General features: G+C 33.5%; 1 protein-coding gene across 1 annotated transcript; it reads left to right on the top strand.

The window, feature by feature from the left end:
* The first annotated feature begins 8,740 nt into the window (after positions 1 to 8,740).
* On the top strand, positions 8,741 to 25,689 carry LOC111064052 (U3 small nucleolar RNA-associated protein 14 homolog A). The gene is made up of 10 exons (XM_039430689.1): positions 8,741 to 8,954; positions 9,932 to 10,067; positions 11,613 to 11,832; positions 12,936 to 13,097; positions 14,376 to 14,447; positions 15,132 to 15,277; positions 16,208 to 16,409; positions 21,896 to 22,821; positions 24,433 to 24,649; positions 25,478 to 25,689. Exons 1-10 carry the CDS (start codon positions 8,951 to 8,953, stop codon positions 25,664 to 25,666), a joined length of 2,274 nt encoding a protein of 757 aa, XP_039286623.1. The 5' UTR covers positions 8,741 to 8,950; the 3' UTR covers positions 25,667 to 25,689.
* The last annotated feature ends 970 nt before the right edge of the window (positions 25,690 to 26,659 follow it).

The raw sequence follows: 26,659 nt of genomic DNA on the forward strand, positions 1-26,659 counted from the left end.
AGTCAGGACCGCTATGAAGCCTGCCGCTTGCAACCGACACATGTTATACTAGGTTTGGACAAGTTTCGAGGAACCGAGTGGGGCGCGTGTCCTGGTCACGTGACTCCAACTGCCCCAATGAGAAATACCGCAGTGGGCGTGCTCTGCTCTTCCTATTTATTTGCTTATTCCACCTCCGCCTGCCTCGCACCTAGGTGCACTTGCGCTCTCTCTGCTATTCTTGCTGTAGCAGCCTCTGTTCGTCCTTGAGCAGTGATAATGCCGAAGCGCGTTCAAATCTATTCAATGACACCTGCTATGGAGCATAACAGTTGAAAGATAAGCTAAATTTGAGCGGTTCGGAACATAACTCAATCATGATTACAAATCAATTTCAATTTATTGGAAAAAAAGATACATTGTAGTGAATGTAGTTAATCAGTGTGAATGCGACAGACACATGCCCAAAACCGCACTCCACACAAAATAATACAGAAGAAGAAAAAGAAACTTAGACAGAAATTAACAAACTTCAGAATTACATGATAAATCTTGAAATAAAATACTAATTATTTATATCATTATATTCGTATTGTACAATATAAATTAATTCAATTAAAATAAGACAAAAAAATAAGTTCAATATAAATAAGAAAAAAAGAGTTAACTGATTAAACTAAACAAAATTAAATTAAAATAATAAAATAGAGAAGAAGTAAGGTAAAGATATATATTTAGAGATAGATAGCAGAAGAAGAGAGGAGAGAGAGAGTGCTTAAAGTTAAAAATTAAAAAAAAACTAATATTCAAGTAATATAGAGCATGATTCAATAAAGACATTCAAAGACGGATTGAAGAGATCGATATCACGAGATACTGTGTTGGAAAGTCTCATGGATCGATTGATGGGTGAGTTATAATCCTGCAACGTTCGAGATCTTGGTATACGAAAAATACCTTCCACGAGAAACAGTCGGCACATAGAAGCCCAATCTCTCAATTAAATACAGTATACCTAAAGCGATTCTTATTAATGTAATATTCACTCTTTTGCGATTTCTTCTGTAATAAGTAATCTTCTGAAATCGTATCATTAGTAGCTTTTAAATTTAAATTTTCCAGCTGCGCAATAAAGCCTATCCACGTTAAAATAACTAAGATCATGGTCAATATCTTCATTGCGAGAATGCAACTGGAAAAGTGGAATGCATGCAGTTCCAAGCCAGAAAACTAAAATACGTTACATTTGTGATAAGTTGAAGACGATGAGGTTGAGATTACGAGAAAGCTGGATTCTGAGCTACTGCTGATCACCTCTGAATAAGTCACCTCTCAGCGAACATTGAAAATCATGATGCTTGAGATGCGATACACTCGTGATGCGATACAAATTTGTGCTTGCTAATTGAAGTAAAAGTAGGTTCATTTGAGCGAATTGCTCTATATATTTGCAACATATTATTGCTAAAATAAGATAGCTAGAACCAAGTTGATTGGCGCAATAAACAATTACTGTTTTTGAATACCTTTCCAAGCTTTTGAATGATATAATTCTGAGAATTTTAAGCTCCTATGACTCGCTTGGAAATCCAACCATTATATCACCGAGATCGAATTCCAAAATTCCTCCATATTATTTATTGTCTCATTGATTTTTAGAATTCTGGAAAAATCAATTCCAAAAATCAATTATAATATAGTTTGTAGAAGTTTCTCGATTACTGAGAAGATCAAAAGAACTCTAATGATCATGTTTAATAGTTACATTTATAAAAAATATTATACAGTTGATACCATTATTGCAGTTCTTCTCAGAGGCGACTGCTAAGAAAAAGGATTGGGGGCGCTGTAGTCAAAAAATAGGCGGGAAACATGCTTGTGGGGAAATTACCGTAGCTAAGAGAGAAGCTTATTTCAATGTGCTTACTTCATTATTCTTCTTTCTGAGCAGCTTCGCCCCCTCATTATTTTATGTTTGGAATCATTGATGTTCATTAGCATTGATGTCTATTAGAAGGTAGCGAGAAAGATAACAATTAAAATTCTAATTATTGAAGGATCTGATAAACTTCCCATTGTAGCTAACATGTTAGTTTATTATTCTCAAGTTGATAGTGGAAAAACCTTTATTCTATCTTCAATTCAATGTAGGTGGTGGAAAATACACAAAATATTGATTTCAAATTATCAAGTCTATCTGTAACTGTCAATGGAACCCGCCTCTGGATCTCTCATAGAACCTGTAAGAACAATATTTCGTTCTCGCCTTGGCCTCATTGAAACGATACCTTGAATCCTGTCTGTCCTTCCACCTTCGATATTACTGATCACAAGTTATCATTCACCTTTTTCATCATTATGAACAACCTGAAAATATTACAATAATTAGAACTCTACTTCGTGAATTGGGTGTAATATTTCTGAAATATATGAGATAGCATCATCATAATTCAAAACCGATTCTTAATTCTTTATTCTTTTTTACAATAAAGCACAGATCGGGAGAGAAAAACTAAGAATACCTTGTACTATTTCTCTCCCAAATTTAGGTAACATTAAAAGTCCGAGATGAGGTTAAGTCTTCTACAATACCACAAAATTTTCAGTCCAAAAATATTTATACAAACCATTCTTTTGTTGAATTTAGATGTTCCAAATACCAGAATTATAGTAATTTATAACACTCAGTTATTTTTAATATAGAGAATGTTCACTTATTGATTCAGCTTCATTTCGAATTTTTATTCTCTATCTACTATTCCCATTGGCTAGAAAATGTAGCCACTAAATTCAGTCTCTTTCTTGGTTCGCTTAGCCCCTGTAGTGAGTGAGATTCAGTTCAAGCAACCTTTATAGATAACATCAATATTTAACCAATTCTGAAAGTTAAAAGTGAATATCACTAAATCTTAAAGTTATTTTGTAAAAGCTACCTTATTTCAACTACCCTAAATATTCAGGTTCCAGAACACACAAATGAGTGGATTTGAAATCCCATTTGTCACCTATAATAAACTCAATATCATATCTTATTAATATAAAACTCTATTTATCGAACCAATATCATAATACCGTATCCAGTGAGTATACTTTAGTATAACATTTATCAGTTTTCGAAGTCTTTGTGTGTATCGATAAAGACAGTGTTCGCTGTTCCGGGTGCAGAGCTGACGTTCGGGTTTCCTCGACGATCGAGTTGGTAGTAATTAATGGAGACGGTAAGTGATGGTGAAGAGAGTGGAATAAAAGATGTAGAGAGGAGAAGAGGAGAGAGAGGACAGCATCTGGCACGCGCGTAGGCCAGGAGGCAGGTGCCTCCATATGATAGAGAGGTGCCTCTCTGCCTCTCTGCCTCTGTGCCCTCTCCACAGCGCAGGGTCTGCTCAATCGCCAACAAATTTATCCCCAAAACCCCCAAATCAAGTGGCACCTTTCCTGATCGGTAATAGTCTGATTCAGGGATAACGTATAATAATTCTAACGAAGCAGAAGCTAGTTCAATACTATTTGATGAAGACAGTCTTGGGTATAAGACTGTATATTGACTGTATATTGGGTTTAAGACTGATATTGACGCTCAACAGTTTCATCTACCAAAAGATAAAACAAGAGATTGAAACTGGATGATGTTGATATACCGGGCTGCACCAACTGGAGTCAGCTATCTTGAATCAGCCAATAGCACATTCTTTGCATTGTACTATGGATTAATTTCGCTATAGCTATAGCTACTCCACCGTGTCCCACGAAAAGGTTTACACGTTTGATTGTATATTACGTGCCCATTCATGCACGGACTCTCTCAAATTTTACACAGTTTACTAAGTAGGTACTAAAAATATTCTAGGAAAATTTCAACTCCCTAACCTTCGTAGAAACAAAATGGCGGATTATTAAAAACAATACTTCAAGAACATTAAAAAGGTGTTTTTAGTTTTATAAAATATTTTTATTGTTACACTTTAGGGCAATATGACTTCTTAATAATAAAAAAAAAAATGGAAGATGATGATACCCAAATGAAAAACCTTGAGGAGGAGCACCGTCTTGTTGGAAGATTGCTTGAATGAGCCAAGACTACCGCAACGAAGTAAACAAATCAGATAATAACTCATGAAAGTAGTTCTTATAGGAAGTGAATGGGTAAAATTCTCAATATGTCGCCATTTTGTTTCTGCGAAGGTTAGAGAGCTGAAATTTTCCCAGAGTATTTTCAGAACCTACTTTGTAAACTGTGTAAAATTTGAGAAAGTCCGTGCATGAATGGGCACGTAATATGAAATCGAACGTGTAAACCTCTTCGTGGGACACGGTGGAGTAGCTATAGCTATAGCGAAATCAATCCATAGTACAATGCAAAGAAGGTACAATTGGCTGATTCAAGATAGCTGACTCGAGTTGGTGCAGCCCGGTATATCAACATCATCCATTTTCAATCTCTTGTTTTATCTCTTGGTAGATGAAACTGTTGAGCGTCAATATCAGAAAGTTCGGTACATGAATGGCAACGTGATAACGTGTAAACTCTTTGTGGGACACGGTGTACTATTCCGTGGAGTAAATATTTCTTATGGCCTGTATGGTCACGTGCATAGTAAAATCATGGATTGAGAACGAATCAAACTTGACAAATAATGGCCAGAGCTGTATCTGAAATCATTTATACCTGTAGATACTCAAAAATCAATGATTGGCTGCTCAGTGATTACTGAGTGTGTCAGTAAATATAACCATAGAGAAAAGAAAGCGTAAGTATCGTAAGATAGCCTACTTGTATCAGTTGTCTCTGATATAACTCTTCAACTCACAGAGGAATGTAACATGCACAAAACTACAACTACTGCACAGACTCTATTGACTGTAAGGAGCATATATTGAAACTTTAAGGGGTGTTTGATTACACAATTACAGATTTCTCCATGCACTCATGATCCTTTATACAATCCCACAATAGAGATCAACTTGATTGACTTCAGGCCATATCGTCGATGTGTAAAAAATGCAAAACTCCTCATGATTCCATTTGTTTATTCAATTATCTTGACTGTTCATTTGCATTGGAAAGGTATGTATAATAAATCTTTCGAGTTAGCAATAATCGAAAAGTTCAATTGGCTCAGTATCGGGGTGGTGTGCTTATTTGAACGATTCATTTGTAATTTTTCTCTGCTATACGTTGTCAGTGTCTTGCATTTTTACAATCGTAAATAAACACGTGCATTATATCTTAGTCAATTATTACACAAGTATTGAGAAGTAGGTGTTTTTCCAATCCAAGTTTAGAATCTTGCATGCAAGCATGATTTTGATTACTGGAAATCATCTAAGAAAAATCGATCTAGCCAAAATCTATATTATATTGATAGCTGTATGTATTAATAATATTATATATATATCTGCAGAACAATAACAAAATTGCAAACAATAGACGATAGAGGCGCCACAATAAAATAATCTTATGGCGCTATTGGTATTGGTTTCTCAGTTTTGGAGAGAAAATATTTACAAACTCATTCTTCTTTGTGATGAGAAAGCTGTTTTCGGTAAAGATCAGAAGAGATCGGCGATTCTCACCAACTGACCTCTAACCGCGATAAACGTTACGCAACCTCTACCTCAGGGGTCCGCTCCCTGTGGACTGGTCAACAAAAGCATATAGGCCTATATCGCTACTGCACTGGACTGACCGATTCTCCATTGTCATTCTATTATTTAATGATTTCTCACCTAGACCTAATAACGAACCGATAGGAAATGAGATAGCTTTAGCGCTTTGTATGGTCGGTAAGATACTCAAAGAAAATGGAGTGTTAATTTCGTTTACACTCTTCCCTGTGGTATAATACAGTGTATAATAGATTATTGTGTGATTAGGAGGTGCATTATTTCAGAGCAGGATTCAAAATTCAGTCTTTGGTTTCCTCTCCTATAAAAAATCATTTATGATACACGTAATTATCATATAGCGAACCGTTCCCTTGAAAACTAGAGTACCAGAGAGATCCTCTGATGATCCTCTGATGATCCTCTGATGATGCTATAGTGAAATTCAAAATCTCAGCATAGTTTGAATGGAGGAAGCGGGTAATCATCGGTAGTCGTGAATCTACAGAGAAAAACAAATTCTTTGTTGAGTTACCTACCTGAATTAAAGAAGGCTCACTGAATGAAACATTTCATAGTGTGAAAATTTGGTAACTGAATAAAATTATTCTGAGAACAACTAATTATTTTGTAATCAACTTTGCATTTTCCTGACATGTCATCTTTGTTGGACAAAGGTCTGGTACAGTATTGTCTTTTCTTGGTATTAATTTGCCTATTACTACGGTGAGATATACAGAGTGAGTCATATGTATGGGAACCCTTCAATAAATTGAAGACTGTTGTGGACATAATACCAACTCCTAGTTTTAGTTTTTAGAGAAACAATTATTGATAAAGTTCATTCAGCCGCCATTTTGGATAAAAGTATTATAGACTATTTTTATTGATGTCATCTTTCTCTTATTGGAAAGGCCTTCAAAATGATGTATCAAACAATGGGTGTTTACATTCAAAATCTTTGAATTACAATACAACCCCTCATTTCTTTAAAAACTAAAACTTCAATCAGCCGCCATTTCGGATAAAAGTATCATCGAATATTTTAATTGATGTCATGTTTCTCGCATTGAAAATGCTTTCAAAATGATGTATCAAACAATGAGTGTTTACATTCAAAATCTTTGAATTACAATACAACCCCTGATTTCTTTAAAAACTAAAACTTCAATCAGCCGCCATTTTGTATACAAATATCATAGAACATTTTTATCGATGCCATCTTCCTTGTTTTAAAAATGCCTTTAAAATGATTTACCACACAATGGGTGTTTACATTTAGAATATTCGAGTTACAATCCCTAAGTCACCCCTTATGAGGATTTGAAATTCAGTTGTAAAAGGTAGAGTAATTGACCAATAACTTATCCTGAAAGTTACAGTATGATATCTACAACAGTCTCCCATACATATGACTCACTCTTTATAATCTCACCGTTTACTTGATCACTGATTTGATATGCTCTGTATGATTAAAAGAAATAAGGATAGAATATTCATATTGAATTCCTCAACTGATCATCATGATGAGAACAGTTTCCCTTTCAGTGTTTTACTGGGAGGAATGAAGGTAGATTGTAAGCTACAACTGTATTGTATTGGAGTTGTATCCGTTCGATGATCCAGATGAAAGAGCGCTGTCCCTTTCATCAATGGCCTCAGTCCAAACCGCCATCTGACGCACTAATGAGAGGTATCGCCCCACCTAAACAAAAGAGCAAATCCACCCTTCACCAAACTGTATAATCTGTGGACTAGAGGCTGCAACATCGATGCACGTTGAAATTTGGTGCTTTGAGTGGTGTTGGAAGGTGGCGTGGTGTCGTGACCATTCACCACAATAGTCAGTAAAGTCAAAAGAGCAGCCATCTGTCAATGAGAACCATCTAGATGTTATAATTTAGAGCAGCTGCTTTTCGATTTCATTATACTCAGTACGGCATCAATGAAGTAATGATGGGAGGATTCTGGTGGGAAAGACTTCCGAATTTGCTACCTACAGAAACGACACGAAAGTGTATTACCGTATTGTTTCACATTTATTCTTCCCACGTTTTAAGGGGCAAGCTTTTCAATTTTTTGTTTTATCGAAATAGGCCTAATACTAAGAAATTCATTGGCTGAAAATCAAAATATGATATTGAACTTCGAAATATGCTTCAACATTTGTCAATATCTTTAAAGAAATACTGTATAATATTATTTATTTTATAAGAATAATTGAACTACAAAACTGTTGCCTACTTTCACTTAAAATCTTCAAGTCATTATCGAACAGAATGGAAGTTATCAAATAATTATTGAATACCGTATTGAAATAGTTGGAAGTAAGTGGTCTTTTGCAATACATGACAACATAAATTCAAGGAGATTTCTACTGGGTCATCCTACCTGAGTAAGATGGAGAAAGCACCATTATTACATATTATATGTTGAAATAATTAGGAACGCTTCGCCGACCTGTGTGTTATTACTACATCGTTTCAAATGTTCCATCTACGTAGCTCTTGAAAACGCAATACTACAACAGTTGTAGGAGGATTTAAGCTTTAAAAATTGGTGTCTTAGTTATCAGAAGAACATTGAAGCCCTTTGAGGGAGGTAAAGCGAGGTATGCTATGGCTTTGGTCTCCAAGGTACGTTACACATAATACATTCATTGTCCAAAGTTCACTGTCTGAATAGAATAGGTGCCTCGTAAATTTCTTATCAGCTATTAGATCATTTTTTTGAGGCAATAAGAGCTACTCCCTCTTCCATATGGATGAAGAATTATGAATTATGAAATATGCTGGTGAGAATTATGAAAACAGCCTTAATATTTTTACGTTACAAGGATCATTTGACAAGAGGTTTGATTGGGGATCCTAATTAACATGACAATATATTTTTTTTAATTATGTGAACAATAGTCGTTGAAGTTAAACATTATCAGAAGGAAATAACTCTATCCTTGGACTCGAGCCTACAACCTTTCATTCAAAAATCCCGCGCGCTACTTCAAGACAGGTGATCAACATGTCAAAATAATTCTTCATTTTGACAAAATTTATATTGTTGAACACAAGATGTTGTATGTATAAATATAATTATACAAAATAGCATCATTGAAGAGAATGTTAATTTCCTTGTTTCATACAGCAGTATTAAGTATGTTGCAGTATCAAGTATGCCTGTGTATTGAATACGGTTCTATGCTCCAGGAGGCATTAGCTCTTGTTTTGGATAGGGATGGCAGTGAATGCGTGCTTGCCAAGTTTGAGGTTAAGCACTGAACTGTTCTTGTCTTAATCCACGTTGTTTCTGTTATTGATTAAATAATTATTAGATTTTTATTAAATGTAATTTTAATTCTTTGTTTTTTAAGATGAGTAAGTATTCAAGTTGATTCCGATATGTATACTTATCTTGGTTGTTTTTTGGTTTCAAACTAGCAATCTTCTAAGTGCTAGGCTACTAGCAAGTTATTTCTTTGAAAATTTACAGTGTAATTTCTGCTATGTCCTAATGTTTTTCTTCAATACAAATCAAATTGATAAGAACCTTTTCTCTTAATTGTCAAATTGTGATAATAAGCTCACTTATTTTTTGAGATAAATCATTTTTTATTGATAAGTTAATGTATGGGTTACAATTTACAAGTTTTCATTATTATTAATTTTTTAACTTAAAATTGGATTTTATTTTTAAAATAATTTTTTTTTATTATTAATTATTCAAAAAAGCCTTAACAAACACTAGTAAGTTATAGAGACAAAGTATAAAAAAATAACAATAGTAATATCAGTCTACTTACTGAAATTATGTTAAATTCCTGTCATAATATGGTCTATATTCATGGATTAGCTAGTCGAGAGTATAAAATGTTTAATAAAGATTGAGCGCAATCCCACCTTATCACTATCACAACAACTCGTTAAAATAAACACTAGCTTTATTAACTCAACAAGAAATATTGTGATTAGACTAGATATTGACAACCCAATCTGCGTAACAAACTTTTGTTCAAATTACGAAGTGAGCTTTAACATAATATAATAAGTCAATATATTTCGATGAAATAGTCCAATTAATGGAAAAACAGTAACAAAAAGACAGTACGGTAGTGAAATTATTTACATCAACGATAGGTCCAATTTCTAATAAATATAATTACGGTAATTAATAGTATAATAGTTCAAATAATTGAATAGCGAGTACGGTAATAAAATAAACTCCTGCATCAACAAGGTTAGAAACATCCTTTAACAGGTACTTCTCCTGAATATGTGCGGATATTGGAGACCCATTAAAAAAGTTGTTACTTACTTCTGAGGATTATTATATTAATCATTGTTGAATTTTTCAGATCAGAAACTCAAAAGAGCAGCTGAAATTGATGATGCCGCCTATAATTCTGATGGATTTGAAGAAGATGACGATATCCCTGAAAATGTTCATAATCGACTTCTTGGTGCTGTCTCTAAGTTGTATAAGAAGAAACGGTGAGTTTGAAACAATAAGATATTCTAATACTCTCCCATCCATCATTGTCTCCCATGAAAAAGTTAATTTTTCGTATTTTCAATGTAATATAAAATAATGTACCTCATTTCCAAATCAATTAGATGTTCTTTAAAGTATGTAGCATGTTGTATATAATACTTGGAAAGTACAGAGATTTGATATGCTGTTCATTCATTCAGTCGTATGGTACGACGCCAACACCAGCCTTGAAATTATTTTCAGGATATAAAACAATAATCAGGTCTCAGACCCTCGTCTTCAAAACATAAAATATCAGTTTCAAGCCTAGCCTAAAAATAAAAATATTCAGTTCTTCCAGAGTCACTCACAGTTCTATTCTTAGCTGCTTTAACCAGTCTACAGCTCTGTTTGTGGCTTCATGCAGTTTGTTATGCTGTAATTTTTCAGCTTAGTAACAGTCAAGCCTATTCCATTCTTGATGTCCAGTACTGGTCATATTTCGGTATAAATGTATGTTAACTGACTGAATCTGCCTAAAATTCAAAAACCGTGCTAGCGCTGTGACCTGGAAAGATAACATGAGTTATAACATGTCAGTCTCTGAACACTGAAGTAAAAAATATTGATTGATTATTTCAAAGGCAAACTAGAAAATATCAAGTAGAAAATATCCTGACTATATTTTTGAGTGACGCACCTTCAGTGTGTGTCACCTCTACTGCTATGAAAATATTAGCATTTTGCAGAAAAACATTGCGTGCAAAAAGCCTCTAAGATCTCAGGCTCTACAAGCTATGGACATAATTATATCAACACTGACATTGGACATTCACAGATGAGACAAATCTTTCCCTCAAAATTGAGTGATGTTGTATCTTAGTTCATAGTAAGTTGACATCAGACATTCACTGTTCAACTCAAATAGTTCCTCAAGATTCAGTCAATTATTCATTTGGTTTCTAAATTCATAATTACAGTGTAGACTACTATTAATATTAGTTATGGATACCGTGATTGGTGCATTCAAACATAAAATGTAGTTCACGTAAATACATTCCTTGTAAACGTGAATGTAGGAATGTCGCTTTTAACATAAGATAATACAGCACTTTCACAAAAACAATTGAATATCTTCATAAAAACATGAAATAAATACATAGGAAGCAGAAGCAGATACTGTAAACAAAACATGTCTTAACAATAGTGCAGGTAATAAAATGAATGAAAAAATTCCTCTATCTTATATCACAGAAATCAGTGAACCTATAATCAATCTGCATCTATTGGATTTTCAATTCTATAGAATTTTACCTTTTACTCCTAATCAATTGAAAATATTCATTTTTAAACATTATACTCATTAACAATTTTATTCGTTCATTTGTAAACATATATTTTCATTTATTAATCGTTACTTTTTACTCGTAATCAATTGAAAATATTCATTTGCAAACATTATACTCATTCATAACAATTCTATTCATTCATTTGTAAACATATATTTTCATTTATTAATCGTGATTCTTATACGATATTCACGTGTTTATGTGTTGTGTTTGCAGTGTGGAGGCTCCAACAAGAAAAGAGCCAACCCTTGAGGTGTCTGAATTCCACCTGACCACTGCCAGGGATCGAAAGAAGAAGAATGCAGTCAATGTGACCAGTCTAACAAAAGTGCTTGAGAAAAAGGCCGCTCACAAAGATATTAAGAAGCAAATAACCAGTGCGAAAAACAATTCCAAGCGTCTTGACAAACCTCTAGAAAAACTAGAATTAGATAAGGTAAATATGTTAACAAATAATATTTTCCACTCAATCATTATTTATTAACACAAGGACCTACAATAATCACTGATCACTAAAGTGATCACAACACTGTGCTTTCCCGGTATTATGATATGGGATCGATATTGAAGATATCGTCCAAAATAAGTGTTTGTTACATGTTAAAATCAATACTAAATTTCCAAGAGGTCCAAATTTTATACACTGTTTACTGTATGATTTTTTTTTTTATTTAGAGGTTTCCGTTAGAAAAGCAATTCATTAAATAAAATTAATAAGGACAAATGCTGAATAACCTTTCTTTGTATCATGGTAAAGGTCGTATAATTTACAAGATGACTGGATGCTAGTAAGTATAATAACTCACTATTATTGGTTATTATCAATCACCTTATTAGAAATTTGATATTCAATATAACGAATGTAGAAAACGTCGCATCCTATTTCACTGGACGATTTATTATATCATATAAAGATTGTAAGAAATTGTTTAAGGCTATGCAATTTTTTTCCAGAATGTCTAAAGTTAGAATCTGACGACTAGAGTAATTACTTGTTTCTATATTCCATAATATCAATTTTGCTATCTCTCCAATAGAATAAAGTGACTACCCATCTTGCATGTTTGTAGGATCATTTTTCATTTTAAATGAGGTGATAATGCAAAGTGAAAGTGAAATTTAAAACACTAATGCATTACTCTCTCTTCAGTGAAATCTTAACCTTTTTCTTTTTTGAAACTTTTATTTTTTTAAATTTGGGAGAAGATAGTTTTGGGCTATGCCTGTTGTCTTCTCCCAATCATATTATATATTATAATAATGATTCGTAATTGTCAATGAAATAAATAAGATAAGCTATCATCTAAATACTGTCAAGCGTTAAATTAATTGAATTTATTTCGAGATTGCAATAGATTTATCTAAAATAAATTTATTTTCCATTTACACACAATATACATGATACATAATAAAAATGCTAATTCATCTCTTCAAGTGTCAATCCTTGAAAAAATGGTTAATCTATTCAATTACAATTCTGTAATCTGTTCCAAATGCTAATTGAAGATTGGAATAACTGAATTGTTGTGGCTTTCTTAGGTGGAACGAGCAGTAGGCTATGAGAATTTGAAAAAGGATTTGGGAAAATGGAACGCAATAGTCCATCACCAAAGAGCAGCCGAGCAAGTCAGTTTTCCTCTGCCCAAGTCTCAAGAAATCCAAACCTGGGATGATTCTGCTAGTTTCATGTCTAAATTCAAGGTAAGTTTAATTTCTTCAACCTTTTTACTTTGCGAAGAAGAGTAAAAATTATTTCAATAACTGAATAATAATGCATCTCATGGCAGTGAACATTGCAACTAGCTATTGACCAGTTTCGTTTCAATGTATCAGTACTAGCTATACTATTACATCATCATCATTCCTCTCACTCATTACCCACGCACAAGCCTAAGAGCTTATGTGGGCATCACCCTCAGTATTATTATTATAACGAATTGAACGTTCATAGCAGAGGTTTTTAGTCCTTATTCCAACATCACATAAGATTTTCTTATACATTTACATTTACTGTATGTAATTTTACTGTAGATTGCAAATGCGAAAAACGATCAAGATTATCAAAAGAAACTATTCATGGTTATTTGTTTAAAACTTGACTTGGAAGTTGAACTATAGTACAGTACTATGCATTATTTGAGTTAGTTATTGAAGCGATTTATTTGTTGGGCCACGTTTAACAGAACAAGTATTGCATGCAACAAGATTCTTGAAGTTCGTCTCAAAGTTATTTTCATATTTTTGCACTGTGAAATATTCACTAATAAGAATATTCTCACTGGAAATATTAATGTTTCTGATCCAAAGGCCCGGTTGCACAACAGCCGGTTAAATTTTAACCGTGAATAATTTCACGAGAACCAATCAGAGAAGACGTTTTTGAAAAGACGGCTAACAAAAATCACGGTTAAAATTCAACCGGCTGTTGTGCAACCGGCCCAAAGAGACATAAGAGTAACTTATTCATGTCTATTAAACTTACTAATCAGTTATGAATCATAGAGATGCTGGTATTCAAACCAATATACCCTCAAATTATGAACTGAAATTCTCCAATAATTGATATTCATCCAGATATGTTAGCTCTATTCGAGTCAAATCTGAATCTCTAGAAATTTTTAGTTCCAGACGTTCTGCATTTTAATCAGCTTTTCAATCCATCAAGGCTTATTGCTGTTTAATATTATTAATAACTCAATCTAGTACTTGAGACCAACATACAAGGGATATAAGAATCTGTCTTGAATGGAATGTGCATAGTGTTTTGCGTCAAGTAAAGACTATTTTGGCTTTAGATACTGTTGCTGGGATTTTGTCAAAAAATATCACCTATATAAAATAACAAACATGTTTAGATACCAATGGTGTCATCATTTTGTGCCTATTTTGGTATTCAACAAGTCACATTTTGAAGATATTGAATTCTGATAATTCAGGTCGTTATTCTGTGTTGTAAGTTTATTTTTTGGTGGTTTTCAGACTCCCACTCTTCTTGAACAGCAAATGGCGAAAATCTTGCAAGCCAGCAGAGAGTATCGTAATGAAGTTGTGGTAAGTTTCTCAAATCAATTCAGCTTTAAATCAATACAAATAGATTATATTGTTTTATCAATTCCTGATATTATTTTAGTTCAGTATCCGTAGAAGAAGGTGGTTCTAAACCACCAAGAAGTGGTTTTCAAACTCTGTTGCCTCCTTGAGTAGTCACCCGTCCAACGTGGATTCAGCTGTAAATCAGTACAAATAGATTATATTGTTTTATCAATTCCTGATATTATTTTAGTTCAGTATCCGTAGAAGAAGGTGGTTCTAAACCACCAAGAAGTGGTTTTCAAACTCTGTTGCCTCCTTGATTAGTCATCCGTCCAACGTGGATTCAACTGTAAATCATTACAAATAGATTATATTGTTTTATCAATTCCTGATATTATTTTAGTTCAGTATCCATAGAAGAAGGTGGCTCTAAACCACCAAGTAGTGGTTTTCAAATTCTGTTGCCTCCTTGAGTAGTCACCCGTCCAACGTGGATACCAGGGGTATGTTTTCAATTTATTTGAGCAATAATATACCTGGATACATGACCACCAATCCAGTCACTTCCTCAATAGAAAAACAAAATCTCTTGATTTTCAGGAATATGATTTGAATACAGTTCCTATTTTACTTTATTAGACTATTCGATGGTTTTCTAATATGCTTTCCTGTTATTAATTCGTTCTTATCGTCTTTTTCCAGGTTGAAGAAAAAGTTGATAAAGAACCACCCATTCCATTGACTCTGAAAGAAATGATGGAGCAGAGAGCATTGATGGCAAAGACTCGCGCTCAGCGGAGATACAAAGAGACAAAAGCTGCGAGACAAAATAAAATCAAGAGTAAAAAGTACGTAGAATATTCTGATTTGTAAATTTAATTCCACTGTATTAATTTGATTTGAAGTATTGGTCAGTTTAAGATAACAGTAATTTTTATTTTTCGTTCAAATTCACATAGTACCTTCAATCTCCAAAGCTGTAAACTCAATTACAGGAACACCAACGTTTTAAAAGTTGAATCATTGTGGTACCTATGAATAATTTTTTCAGTGTTATTATTATAATCTGACGAATTGAGCAAGCTTATTAATTGGTTGCTATCAAGTAGTTGGCTCTTATTTCAACTAACCCTAAAATTCAAGTATTTAGTTACATATCAAGGTTAAAGATATCCATTCTAGTTAAATGTGTTCAAATCTGAAATTTACATTTTTTTTAGTACCTACCTTTCAAGCTTTAATAATTGCTTCAACTACTGTTTTTCTCTGTGCTTGAAATACTTGGAAATGAATCAATTCATACTATGATGTTCACTTTCTTATTCTTAGTCCTCTCTAAGACCAACTTGTCAAACTACTTCTCCAATAATGTGGAAATACTCTTGGAATATCTCATGAAATCTATTAACATTTTAATGAGCTCTATTACTTACTCACTTACTCCTTGGCGCTACAGCTCATTCAGAGCCTTGCCCTTCTTCAAGAAGCCTCTCCATTCGTATCTATCAGCAGCCTTACGTCTCCATCCCTTGACACTCAGCTTCCTAATATCGTCCTCCACATCCTCCAGCCAACGCTTCCTCCGACGCCCTCTCAGCCTTCACCCTCCTGGGTTGTTTCTGAAGACCTTTTTAACAGCTCTTAAGTCACTCATCTTCTCAACGTGTCCCAGCCAACTCAAACGCCTCGCTTTTTTCGTAATGAGCTGGTCTAATATGAATTTGTATAATAATTTTTAGTATTGAAGTTTACTGTCACTTGTTACTTATTATTCCCAGATTCCATCGAATCCAGAGAAAGGAGAGGATCAAAGCTGAGATGAAAGATTTCGAGAAATTGCAGAAGGAAGATCCTGAGGCGGCTCTCAAGAAGCTAGACCAGCTTGAAAAGTCGCGCGCCCAAGAGCGAGCCTCACTGCGTCACCGCACCACCGGTCACTGGGCCAAAAGCCTGCAGGCCCGCGCCAAATACGACAAAGAGGTAGCAATCGTTTTTCTCTCTCAAGTTTGCACTCATCTATTTCACTTTACATCTAACATACTTTAATTATAACAATTGTTTTTTTTCTCTCATGTTTTCACTCATCTATTTCACTTTAAATCTAATAGACTTTCATTATTGGCTCAGAAAATAATATAAAATAATTCAATTAAAGATTATAAAGTACAAAAATTTGATGTTAAATTACTTGAAATTGATCGGCGTTACCAGCAAAACCTTATTGGGTTAAGTTTTCCTCGAAAGAAGTTATCATGAGACAATATTTTTCAAGGTAATAAAATAGTTATTTGTGCAACTAGTGCGCAAAGTGACAGTTTTCTGCACCGAAAGAAACGTTTACGCACGAGCCTCAGGCGAGGGCGGAATGGTTTCTTTAGTGCAGCAGAGGAATTTTGCACATGTATTTCACATTAAATTTTTCCTACAGTTACCATTGAATATGGAAAGTGGGTAATTATGGGTAAAATTCCCTGAAATCCATCAAATGTTTTTCTGTGTAATTTTATTATCAATAAAAACCTTAATTTATTTAAAATTGAATAATAAAAATAATTAAATCATAATTAATGATTAGTAATTCAATTGAAAATTTATCTGACTGCTTGAAGGGGGTTTATCTTATGTAAGCATTGAAATGACTATAGTGAAGTCCACGTTATAATGACAGTATTTGATAAACTTTGATGTTGCTATCCTTGTCTATCGTTCGACAAAGTAGGTAGTACTATCCTTTTCTACCTCCACAACGAAGCCAAAACTGTTTTTGACAATGTAGAAATATAATTAATCAAGGCACATAATAAATAGGCAACGCTGTTCTCCACTGCCATTATAGCGTGGACCTCACTATACCACAGTCAGTGTTACCAACTTAATTTTGATTTTCCTGCACTGGTGCTCCATATTACTACTTACTATTTTGCGTTGTCATGCAGCAAATCTGGAGTACGCAAAGTAATACTTTGCGCACTAGAGCGGAAAAGTGATTCTTTGCGGCCTGCAATCAGTGCAGAAATGCTCACTTTTCAAGGTATCTGTAGGAAAAAGTTATTAACAGCCTATCAAAAAGAATATCAATTGAAATCAAACAATTATGTGTTCATCGTAGTTTTAGGATTTTCATAATTATTTATTTATGATCACAATCATCATTGGCTATTTTATGGCTAAATTGATCTATCCAGGATAGAATCTTTAAACCTCATTCTTCTGAACAACAGGTCAATCAGCTTTTTTGCTACCATATCAATGATGTACCTTATTCGATAATTTTCGAACCAGCGTGTGCTGGTTACGAGTAAAACAACAGTTCGAAAATTAGAATCGTATTTTTTAATTTATATTAAAAACATTCTTCATTAAATTTTAAAATAATTGGGAGCAATCAAACCACAACTGTATTAATTTGATTTGGAGTATTGTTCAGTTTTAGATTACAGTACTTGTAATTATGTCGTTTAAATTAACATACCTTCCAACTCAAAAGCTGTAAACTAAATTACAGGAACGCCAACGTTTTAAAAGTTGAATCATTGTGGTATGAATAATTTTTTCAGTGTTAGTATTATAATCTGACGAACTGAGCAAGCTCATTAATTGGTTGCTATCAAGTAGTTGGCTCTTATTTCAACTAGCTGTTCCCCAAAATTCAAGTTTTTGGGCACATATCAAGGTTAAGGATCCTCCAGTTCAGTCAAATGTGTTCAAATCTGACATTTCCCAAATAGTTTTTAGGACGTACCTTCCAAGCTTCAATAACTGCTTCAACTACTGTTTTTCACTGTAATACTTGGAAATGAATCAATTTTTTTTATACTAAAATGTTCACTAACTCATTCTTAGTCTTCTCTAAGATCAACTTCTCAAACTAATTAACTTCTGAAATTTTTTGAAATGCTCTTGGAATATCTTATGAAATCTATTCAAATTTTAATGAGCTCTATTACTTACTCACTTATTCCTTGGCGCTACATCTCATTCAGAGCCTTGATATCCTTCAAAAAGCCTCTCCATTCGTCTCTATCAGATGCCTTACGTCTCCATCCCTTGACACCCAGCTTCCTAATATCGTCCTCCACATCCTCCAGCCAACGCTTCCTCCGACGCCCTCTCAGCCTTCACCCTCCTGGGTTGTTTCTGAAGACCTTTTTAACAGCTCTTAAGTCACTCATCTTCTCAACGTGTCCCAGCCAACTCAAACGCCTCGCTTTTTTCTCGTAATGAGCTGGTCTAATATGAATTTGTATAATAATTTTTAGTATTGAAGTTTACTGTCACTTGTTACTTATTATTCCCAGATTCCATCGAATCCAGAGAAAGGAGAGGATCAAAGCTGAGATGAAAGATTTCGAGAAATTGCAGAAGGAAGATCCTGAGGCGGCTCTCAAGAAGCTAGACCAGCTTGAAAAGTCGCGCGCCCAAGAGCGAGCCTCACTGCGTCACCGCACCACCGGTCACTGGGCCAAAAGCCTGCAGGCCCGCGCCAAATACGACAAAGAGGTAGCAATCGTTTTTCTCTCTCAAGTTTGCACTCATCTATTTCACTTTACATCTAACATACTTTTATTATAACAATTGTTTTTTTCTCTCATGTTTTCACTCATCTATTTCACTTTAAATCTAATAGACTTTCATTATTGGCTCAGAAAATAATATAAAATAATTCAATTAAAGATTATAAAGTACAAAAATTTGATGTTAAATTACTTGAAATTGATCGGCGTTACCAGCAAAACCTTATTGGGTTAAGTTTTCCTCGAAAGAAGTTATCATGAGACAATATTTTTCAAGGTAATAAAATAGTTATTTGTGCAACTAGTGCGCAAAGTGACAGTTTTCTGCACCGAAAGAAACGTTTACGCACGAGCCTCAGGCGAGGGCGGAATGGTTTCTTTAGTGCAGCAGAGGAATTTTGCACATGTATTTCACATTAAATTTTTCCTACAGTTACCATTGAATATGGAAAGTGGGTAATTATGGGTAAAATTCCCTGAAATCCATCAAATGTTTTTCTGTGTAATTTTATTATCAATAAAAACCTTAATTTATTTAAAATTGAATAATAAAAATAATTAAATCATAATTAATGATTAGTAATTCAATTGAAAATTTATCTGACTGCTTGAAGGGGGTTTATCTTATGTAAGCATTGAAATGACTATAGTGAAGTCCACGTTATAATGACAGTATTTGATAAACTTTGATGTTGCTATCCTTGTCTATCGTTCGACAAAGTAGGTAGTACTATCCTTTTCTACCTCCACAACGAAGCCAAAACTGTTTTTGACAATGTAGAAATATAATTAATCAAGGCACATAATAAATAGGCAACGCTGTTCTCCACTGCCATTATAGCGTGGACCTCACTATACCACAGTCAGTGTTACCAACTTAATTTTGATTTTCCTGCACTGGTGCTCCATATTACTACTTACTATTTTGCGTTGTCATGCAGCAAATCTGGAGTACGCAAAGTAATACTTTGCGCACTAGAGCGGAAAAGTGATTCTTTGCGGCCTGCAATCAGTGCAGAAATGCTCACTTTTCAAGGTATCTGTAGGAAAAAGTTATTAACAGCCTATCAAAAAGAATATCAATTGAAATCAAACAATTATGTGTTCATCGTAGTTTTAGGATTTTCATAATTATTTATTTATGATCACAATCATCATTGGCTATTTTATGGCTAAATTGATCTATCCAGGATAGAATCTTTAAACCTCATTCTTCTGAACAACAGGTCAATCAGCTTTTTTGCTACCATATCAATGATGTACCTTATTCGATAATTTTCGAACCAGCGTGTGCTGGTTACGAGTAAAACAACAGTTCGAAAATTAGAATCGTATTTTTTAATTTATATTAAAAACATTCTTCATTAAATTTTAAAATAATTGGGAGCAATCAAACCACAACTGTTTTAATTTATGAAGAACATTTTGGATTGATTTCTTATTTTATATTTGAATTGACTTAATTCGATAGTTTAAAAATTTCCCTGATTTTTTCTCTGTGATAATTCTTTTCCTTAGAACCCAATCTTTTTTAATCTCATTACCTTCTCTATTTTATTTATGTGGACCTTTTTAGATAATGATTTAATAAAATGTCTAGTCCACTGCTGAAAGGTTATCTAGTATCCTCTTCATTCTGCTCTCATCTATGTAGAATGGTACTATGTTCATTTGAATTAATGTGTTTGGTCCATTAATAATGATAATATTCGTATGACTTTTATTGGTGGGGAATTTATTTATTTATTTACAAAAAAAAAATACATACAGGTATGGAAACAACAGGCATTATAGCCCAAAACTGTTCCCGATTCAACATCACAAAGTTCTTCAAGAGAAAAAAGTTGATGAAAAATTGAAAATGATTAAAAATAAGAAATAAACCAATAGGAAATATTAAGAATATGAGTAAAAATAAGTACTAATTTAACAAATAAGACAGAATATGATTTATGACGGAAGTCCTGACGGAGTTCCTGAAGTTAAGACGGAGTTCCTGACGGTAGTTCCACCTCGCCTGAATATATCATTTAAACCGTCAATGGGCCTTACGACTGTCATACTTCAGCCGGGTACGACTAATTTAACGTGCTCATCCGATAACTCGGGAGTGACCTGTTCAAATACTTTTGGTGATGAGCGGGTTTGAACCGGGGATCTCTAGGTTGCTACGCAAGTACTCTTTTCTGGTCCACTGCTGAAAGGTTAGCTAGAATCCGCTTCATTCTGAACTCATCAATGTGCAATTTACTATGTTGATCAAAGCAACTTTGATAGTGATTAGTTATTGTATTGAATTGTAAATGCGAAATGCATTGTTTCTGATATTTTGTAATCACTTGATGTGAATTTCCAGTCAAAGAAAATAACTAACCAATAGAGTTTGAAATGAATCATAACATAATGAATAACGAATAGAGTATTATACATGTATCATAAGCTGAGTTACTATGAATTTCACAAACTCTTGAAATAATATTGCATCATTTTGATCCACAAATTTGAATATCGAACTGTAATACCACACATCACAGTGAATTATTAGCAATAAAAATATATTTAAACTGTTTTTGTTTTCAGGATTTCTGATAGAATTAATCGTCCACTGTAAAAATATATTGTCTCCAATAATAATGATCTTGGAAGTCTATATCTGATCTCATTGAAAATGCTCCTGGAACTAATTTTGTTCAACTTTACTAGGAGATCGTTTCTATGCTAACTTCGTAACTTTGCCAACTCTATATTTCGCTTTGTATTCATCTCTTGGCTCTTAATACTTTTGGACACTTTAAATTTTTTGATCAACTTTACAAGGAGAACGTTTCTATGCTAACTTCGTAACATTGCCAACTCTATCTTTTGCTTTGTATTCGTTTCTTGACTCCTTATACTTTTGGACACTTTTAAGTGCAATTCAAATAATATTACTCTTTCTGATCTTATTTTCAGGCTAGGATAGCTTTGGCCGAGCAATTGCAGAAGAGTCGTGAGTTGACCAGACGATTGAAGCAGGACAGCAGTAGTGATGAGGAAGAGGAGGAGGAGGGGGTGGAATTTGTGGACAACAATTCTGACACCGAAGCAAAACCGACCAATAACAGCGAAGTGTTCAAAATATTAAAGCCCATCAATAATAGTGTGAAGTTTAAAACATCAAAACCCAACGATAATAGTGAAACGATTAAAACGTCAAAACCCATCAATAATAGTGAAACGATTAAAACATCAAAACTCAACAATAATAGTGAAAAGTCAAAAACATCAAAACCCATCAACAATAGTGGAAAGTTGAAAACATCAAAACCCACCAATAATAGTGAAACGATTAAATCTTCAAAACTAGATATCGATGATATGTTCAACAAAATCGAAGACAAAATCACTGAGAAAGTGGGGAAGAAGGTTGAAAAATTGAAGAAGCAAATGGAAATCTCGAATTCGTTGCCCAAAAAGACGAAAAATAGAGACCGTGCAAGTATAAAAGATGACTTAGGAGAAGGGTTTGCTATGAAGAAAAAAGTGGTGAGATCAGAAATCGACGAAGCACTGGATGAAACGACCAGTAGAGACTCCACTATTCAAACCGCTAACGGTCGATGGTTAGTGCAACCCGTTGTTGTGCCTGAAAATGAAGGCGATAGTGAAGTCGAAAATGGAGTAGAAGAAGAAGAGCCTAAAACTACAGATATTGAGCCAGTAAGGACGATACAAGTGAAGCCGAAGTTTTTGAAAACAGTGGTTCCAACTGATTTAGCCGGCGGGGAGGATCTGGATGACGAGGACAATGAAAATGGTGTAGGCGATGAAGAAGGTCAAACGCAAAACATGACTATTGCCGAGGCGTTTGCTGACGATGACGTTGTTAGAGAATTCCAGTGAGTAATTTATTTATTTGTTGATATAATTACAAATCATATGAATATGATCGGGATAGAACAACAGGCATAGCCCAAAACTATTCTGTTCCCAAATTTCAATGCAACCTCTTGTTTTCAACATTTAGAAGCCTCAATAAAAAGACTAGGTGACGGTTGCACAACAGCCGGTTGAATTTTATCCGTGATTAATTCCACGAGAACCAATAAGAGAAGCAGTCTTTTCAAAAACGCCTTCTCTGATAGGTTATCGTGAAATTAATCACGGTTAAAATTTAACCAGCTTTTGTGCAACCGGGCCTCAGTATATTGTCAAACCACAGATTCATTACAAATCGAGATACCGGTTTCGGTTGTTACACCGTTATAAATACTGCTGCTCTTTACTCTAGCTTTAGTTTACCAGAAGCAGCAGTTTTTATACTCAGTATAAATTTGAAGAAGCAAGTGAAAAGCTCGATTTTCTCCAAAAAAGACGATAACTAAAGACTGTAGTATACAGAAGTATAAACGATTATTTGGGAGAATGGTTTTGGTATTTGTACTCAGTGAGTACTTAGTATGTATATTTATACTCATTATAAATGCTGCTGCTCTTTATACTTAGCATAAATACTGCTGTTCTTTACTTTGGTTTCACTTTATCAGAGATTGATAATGGTGTAACAATCGAAACCGGTATCTCGATGTTTAATAAATATGTAGTTTGGCAATATCCAGTCTTCTTATTCAGTTTGGGTGATTACCACGATACCATCTTACAACTAATCAGAGAGCTTCAGAATTTTGATACACAACTCTTTCTAAACTAGTCTTAGGCCTACTAACATTTCAGTAAATATTTTAGTAAAAGGTTTGAAAAGACACATATAAACATTTCAGTAAATATTTTTCTTTTTTCTCCATAGTAAAAAGAAAAATACATTGGTGTTGTCAATACCACTATATATTTGAAAAACACTACATGCCAGTTCCCAGGTTTCATGGCAAAAAATGCAACATCCTACGCTGTACATTCATTTAGTAGTGAAATATCCACGCAATTTGTTTTTGTTCCTATGCTATTTGAAACTGGGTTTAATTCCTATGACCCAATTGCACAAAAACCTGTTCTTTTAATCAGAAAATACTTTTTTGAAAAGAAAGGTTCTCTGATTAGCTCTCGTTACATTTAAACATGATTAAAATACAACGGGCTTTTGTGCAACCGAGCCTATAAGTACTGTACTGACGAAATGCAGTAGTTGAAGGTGCACTACCATCCCCTACCCTTCATTTATTGATTTGACCAAAAATCAAAACTCTATTGATTGATTATTTTTTATTTCAAATATTATTTTTGATGATTGTATCTGTACACCATCACATTCATGTTATATCTGGTCAATTTGTTCACATATTTTTTTCTCATTGGATATCAATCTATACTATTATAGCTTTAATTATTCCAAAATAAATATACTAAAATATTCCAAAAAATCATATTTTAAGTAATGCTTTCATCCTTAGATTGATTGAAAATTGTGTATCATTCATCCTTATTGCTCAAATAATTACTTTCATATTCAGTCATATATCCATCATGTTGTAACGCTCTAATTCTATCCACAGATCTGAAAAGGAAGATGAAATCAAAAAATCTAAAATCGATGATGTGAACCTGGTGCTACCGGGCTGGGGCTCGTGGGGTGGTCATGCCATCAAGGAAAATAAACGGAAACGAGAAAAATTCATCGTCAAATTTCCCACAGTTTTGCCAAGACGTGATGAGAATAAAGGCAATGTTGTGATAAATGAAGACAACGACGCTCCTGTCAAACCTCTTTTGGTAAGTTTTGATTCATTTCACAATTTTTACAATCTCTGTTTGTTGAATAGGCATAATATTCAAATATGGTTGAATAGATATGTCGTATCTTTAATTAATGATGATATAATATATTCATTGGCGTTGTGATGTACTACTCTAGGGCATTCGAATGATTGTCTTAAAATCTTTTCTCTGTATTGAACAGCAATAATGATGTATGGGCTACGTTTAGCACAATAATGTAATTTGAATGTTCATAGAAAATATTGTATTTACTTAGAAACAAAACATTCTACGAAATTGGAATTTTTTAAATAATGTCAATGATGTATGGGCTACGTTTAGCACAATAATGTAATTTGAATGTTCATAGAAAATATTGTATTTACTTGGAAACAAAACATTCTATCAAATTGGATATTTTAAAAATAATGTCATCTCTTGTTTGAACATATCCTTTATTTGTAAGTGTTGCTAACCTTGCTATTGCTTCTATAGTATTGACTTGAAAAATCTTCATTGTGTTTGTATTTCTATCGGCCAGTTGCAGGAGATTCCATTTGAATCCCACCCTCTTTCACTTTTATTTATTTATTAGATAGAACAAACAATACAATGATCGGAAAATAAAAAAAAAACAGGCTATTGCCTAAAATTTCTTCAATATCCTAATTTAGTTTCAAAATAAAATAAATTACTATAATATAAATAAATTATATTAAATAATATACTAATAAATTTAGTTTTTCTCTATAAAATCTCATATTGATTCATTATAGATTTCGTATTTTCAGTTGTATATATATTTTATATATTTATACGTATTTTATATATTTCGATCGACAGGTGTCAGATGTTCCATTTCCATTCACCTGTGTGAAGGACTTTGAAGCTAGTATAAGAGCTCCAATAGGATCAACATTCTTGCCTCAAAAAGCCTTCAGAAAGTTGACTGCTCCAGCTGTAACCACGAAGATGGGAACTATAATAGAGCCGATGAGTGGAGACAATGTAATCAAAAATATGAACACATGAAATCAATAAAATCTTTTCATGCATTCCTCCTGTTTTTTTATCCAACATACTGGTATTTATTATATTCATATTGGGTTTTTTATTATTGTATCATTGAAGAATAATACGACAAAAATCATAGAAATTTTGAGTAGAAAAATGTTCACTCACTGGTATTTTATGATCGTTTCGCCTTATTGTGCAGAAGCATCTACAGATTTTACAACGAGATTGGTCAGTCTGAAGACTCCTACCACAGATCTAACTGTTTGGTTAGGCTATGCTTCTACATGAACATCTTCACAAGCCAGTCGAGTGAATACATTATGTTTTTAGTTACAAGTTCTAACATTATGTATTTATTACATTCGACATTAGAAAATAATGCCAACTTCAGAATACCACAACTTTGAAAATCTGTATTACATCGAATAAACCTAATAAAACCATGTATTGAAGATCATTGAAAATTTTCCAGTTCCTCATAATTCTGAATATCAAAGTAGGTCTATGCTTCTTCAGAATCTTGAGCAATATTAATATGATATTTCTTTCTAACTCACCAACAATTGTGATAAAATTACTGTTTATTTGGGTCATGGTTACTAATATAGGTAAAACACCTTGTTGAAAGTTGAATGATGAAATATAATTGGCATGGAGAAGACTCAAATGGCCAATGATTCTGTTCTGGTCCGGCGTCTGGCTGATGCAATATAGAGCCATCATCAAACACAATATATCCAACTCAATAAAATCCAATCAACATAACTAATTATAAGATGTTCATTCAACCTTTGAATACTATAATATTAATTACCAATTGCTACAATTAGCTTACAAGATAATAAAGATAATTTATTATGACTGATGAAAAAATGATTCACTCAAGGATTTAATACAATAGAATAATTTTAATTGTGATCTGAACGTGTTGTGATTTATTTCATTAACCTTTCAGAGAACCTGACCAAGTTTTTCAAAATCACATCAATAATGTGAGGGACAAAACAA

This window comes from Nilaparvata lugens, chromosome 1 (genome assembly GCF_014356525.2).
Source record: "Nilaparvata lugens isolate BPH chromosome 1, ASM1435652v1, whole genome shotgun sequence".
Classification (NCBI taxonomy): domain Eukaryota; kingdom Metazoa; phylum Arthropoda; class Insecta; order Hemiptera; family Delphacidae; genus Nilaparvata; species Nilaparvata lugens.

What these genes read in the sequence shown, in the direction of transcription:
- LOC111064052 (XM_039430689.1), top strand. An exon ending in AGTATCGTAATGAAGTTGTG is followed by an intron (nt 14,448 to 15,131) that starts GTAAGTTTCTCA and finishes GTCTTTTTCCAG; the next exon opens with GTTGAAGAAAAAGTTGATAA. An exon ending in CTCCTGTCAAACCTCTTTTG is followed by an intron (nt 24,650 to 25,477) that starts GTAAGTTTTGAT and finishes TTCGATCGACAG; the next exon opens with GTGTCAGATGTTCCATTTCC.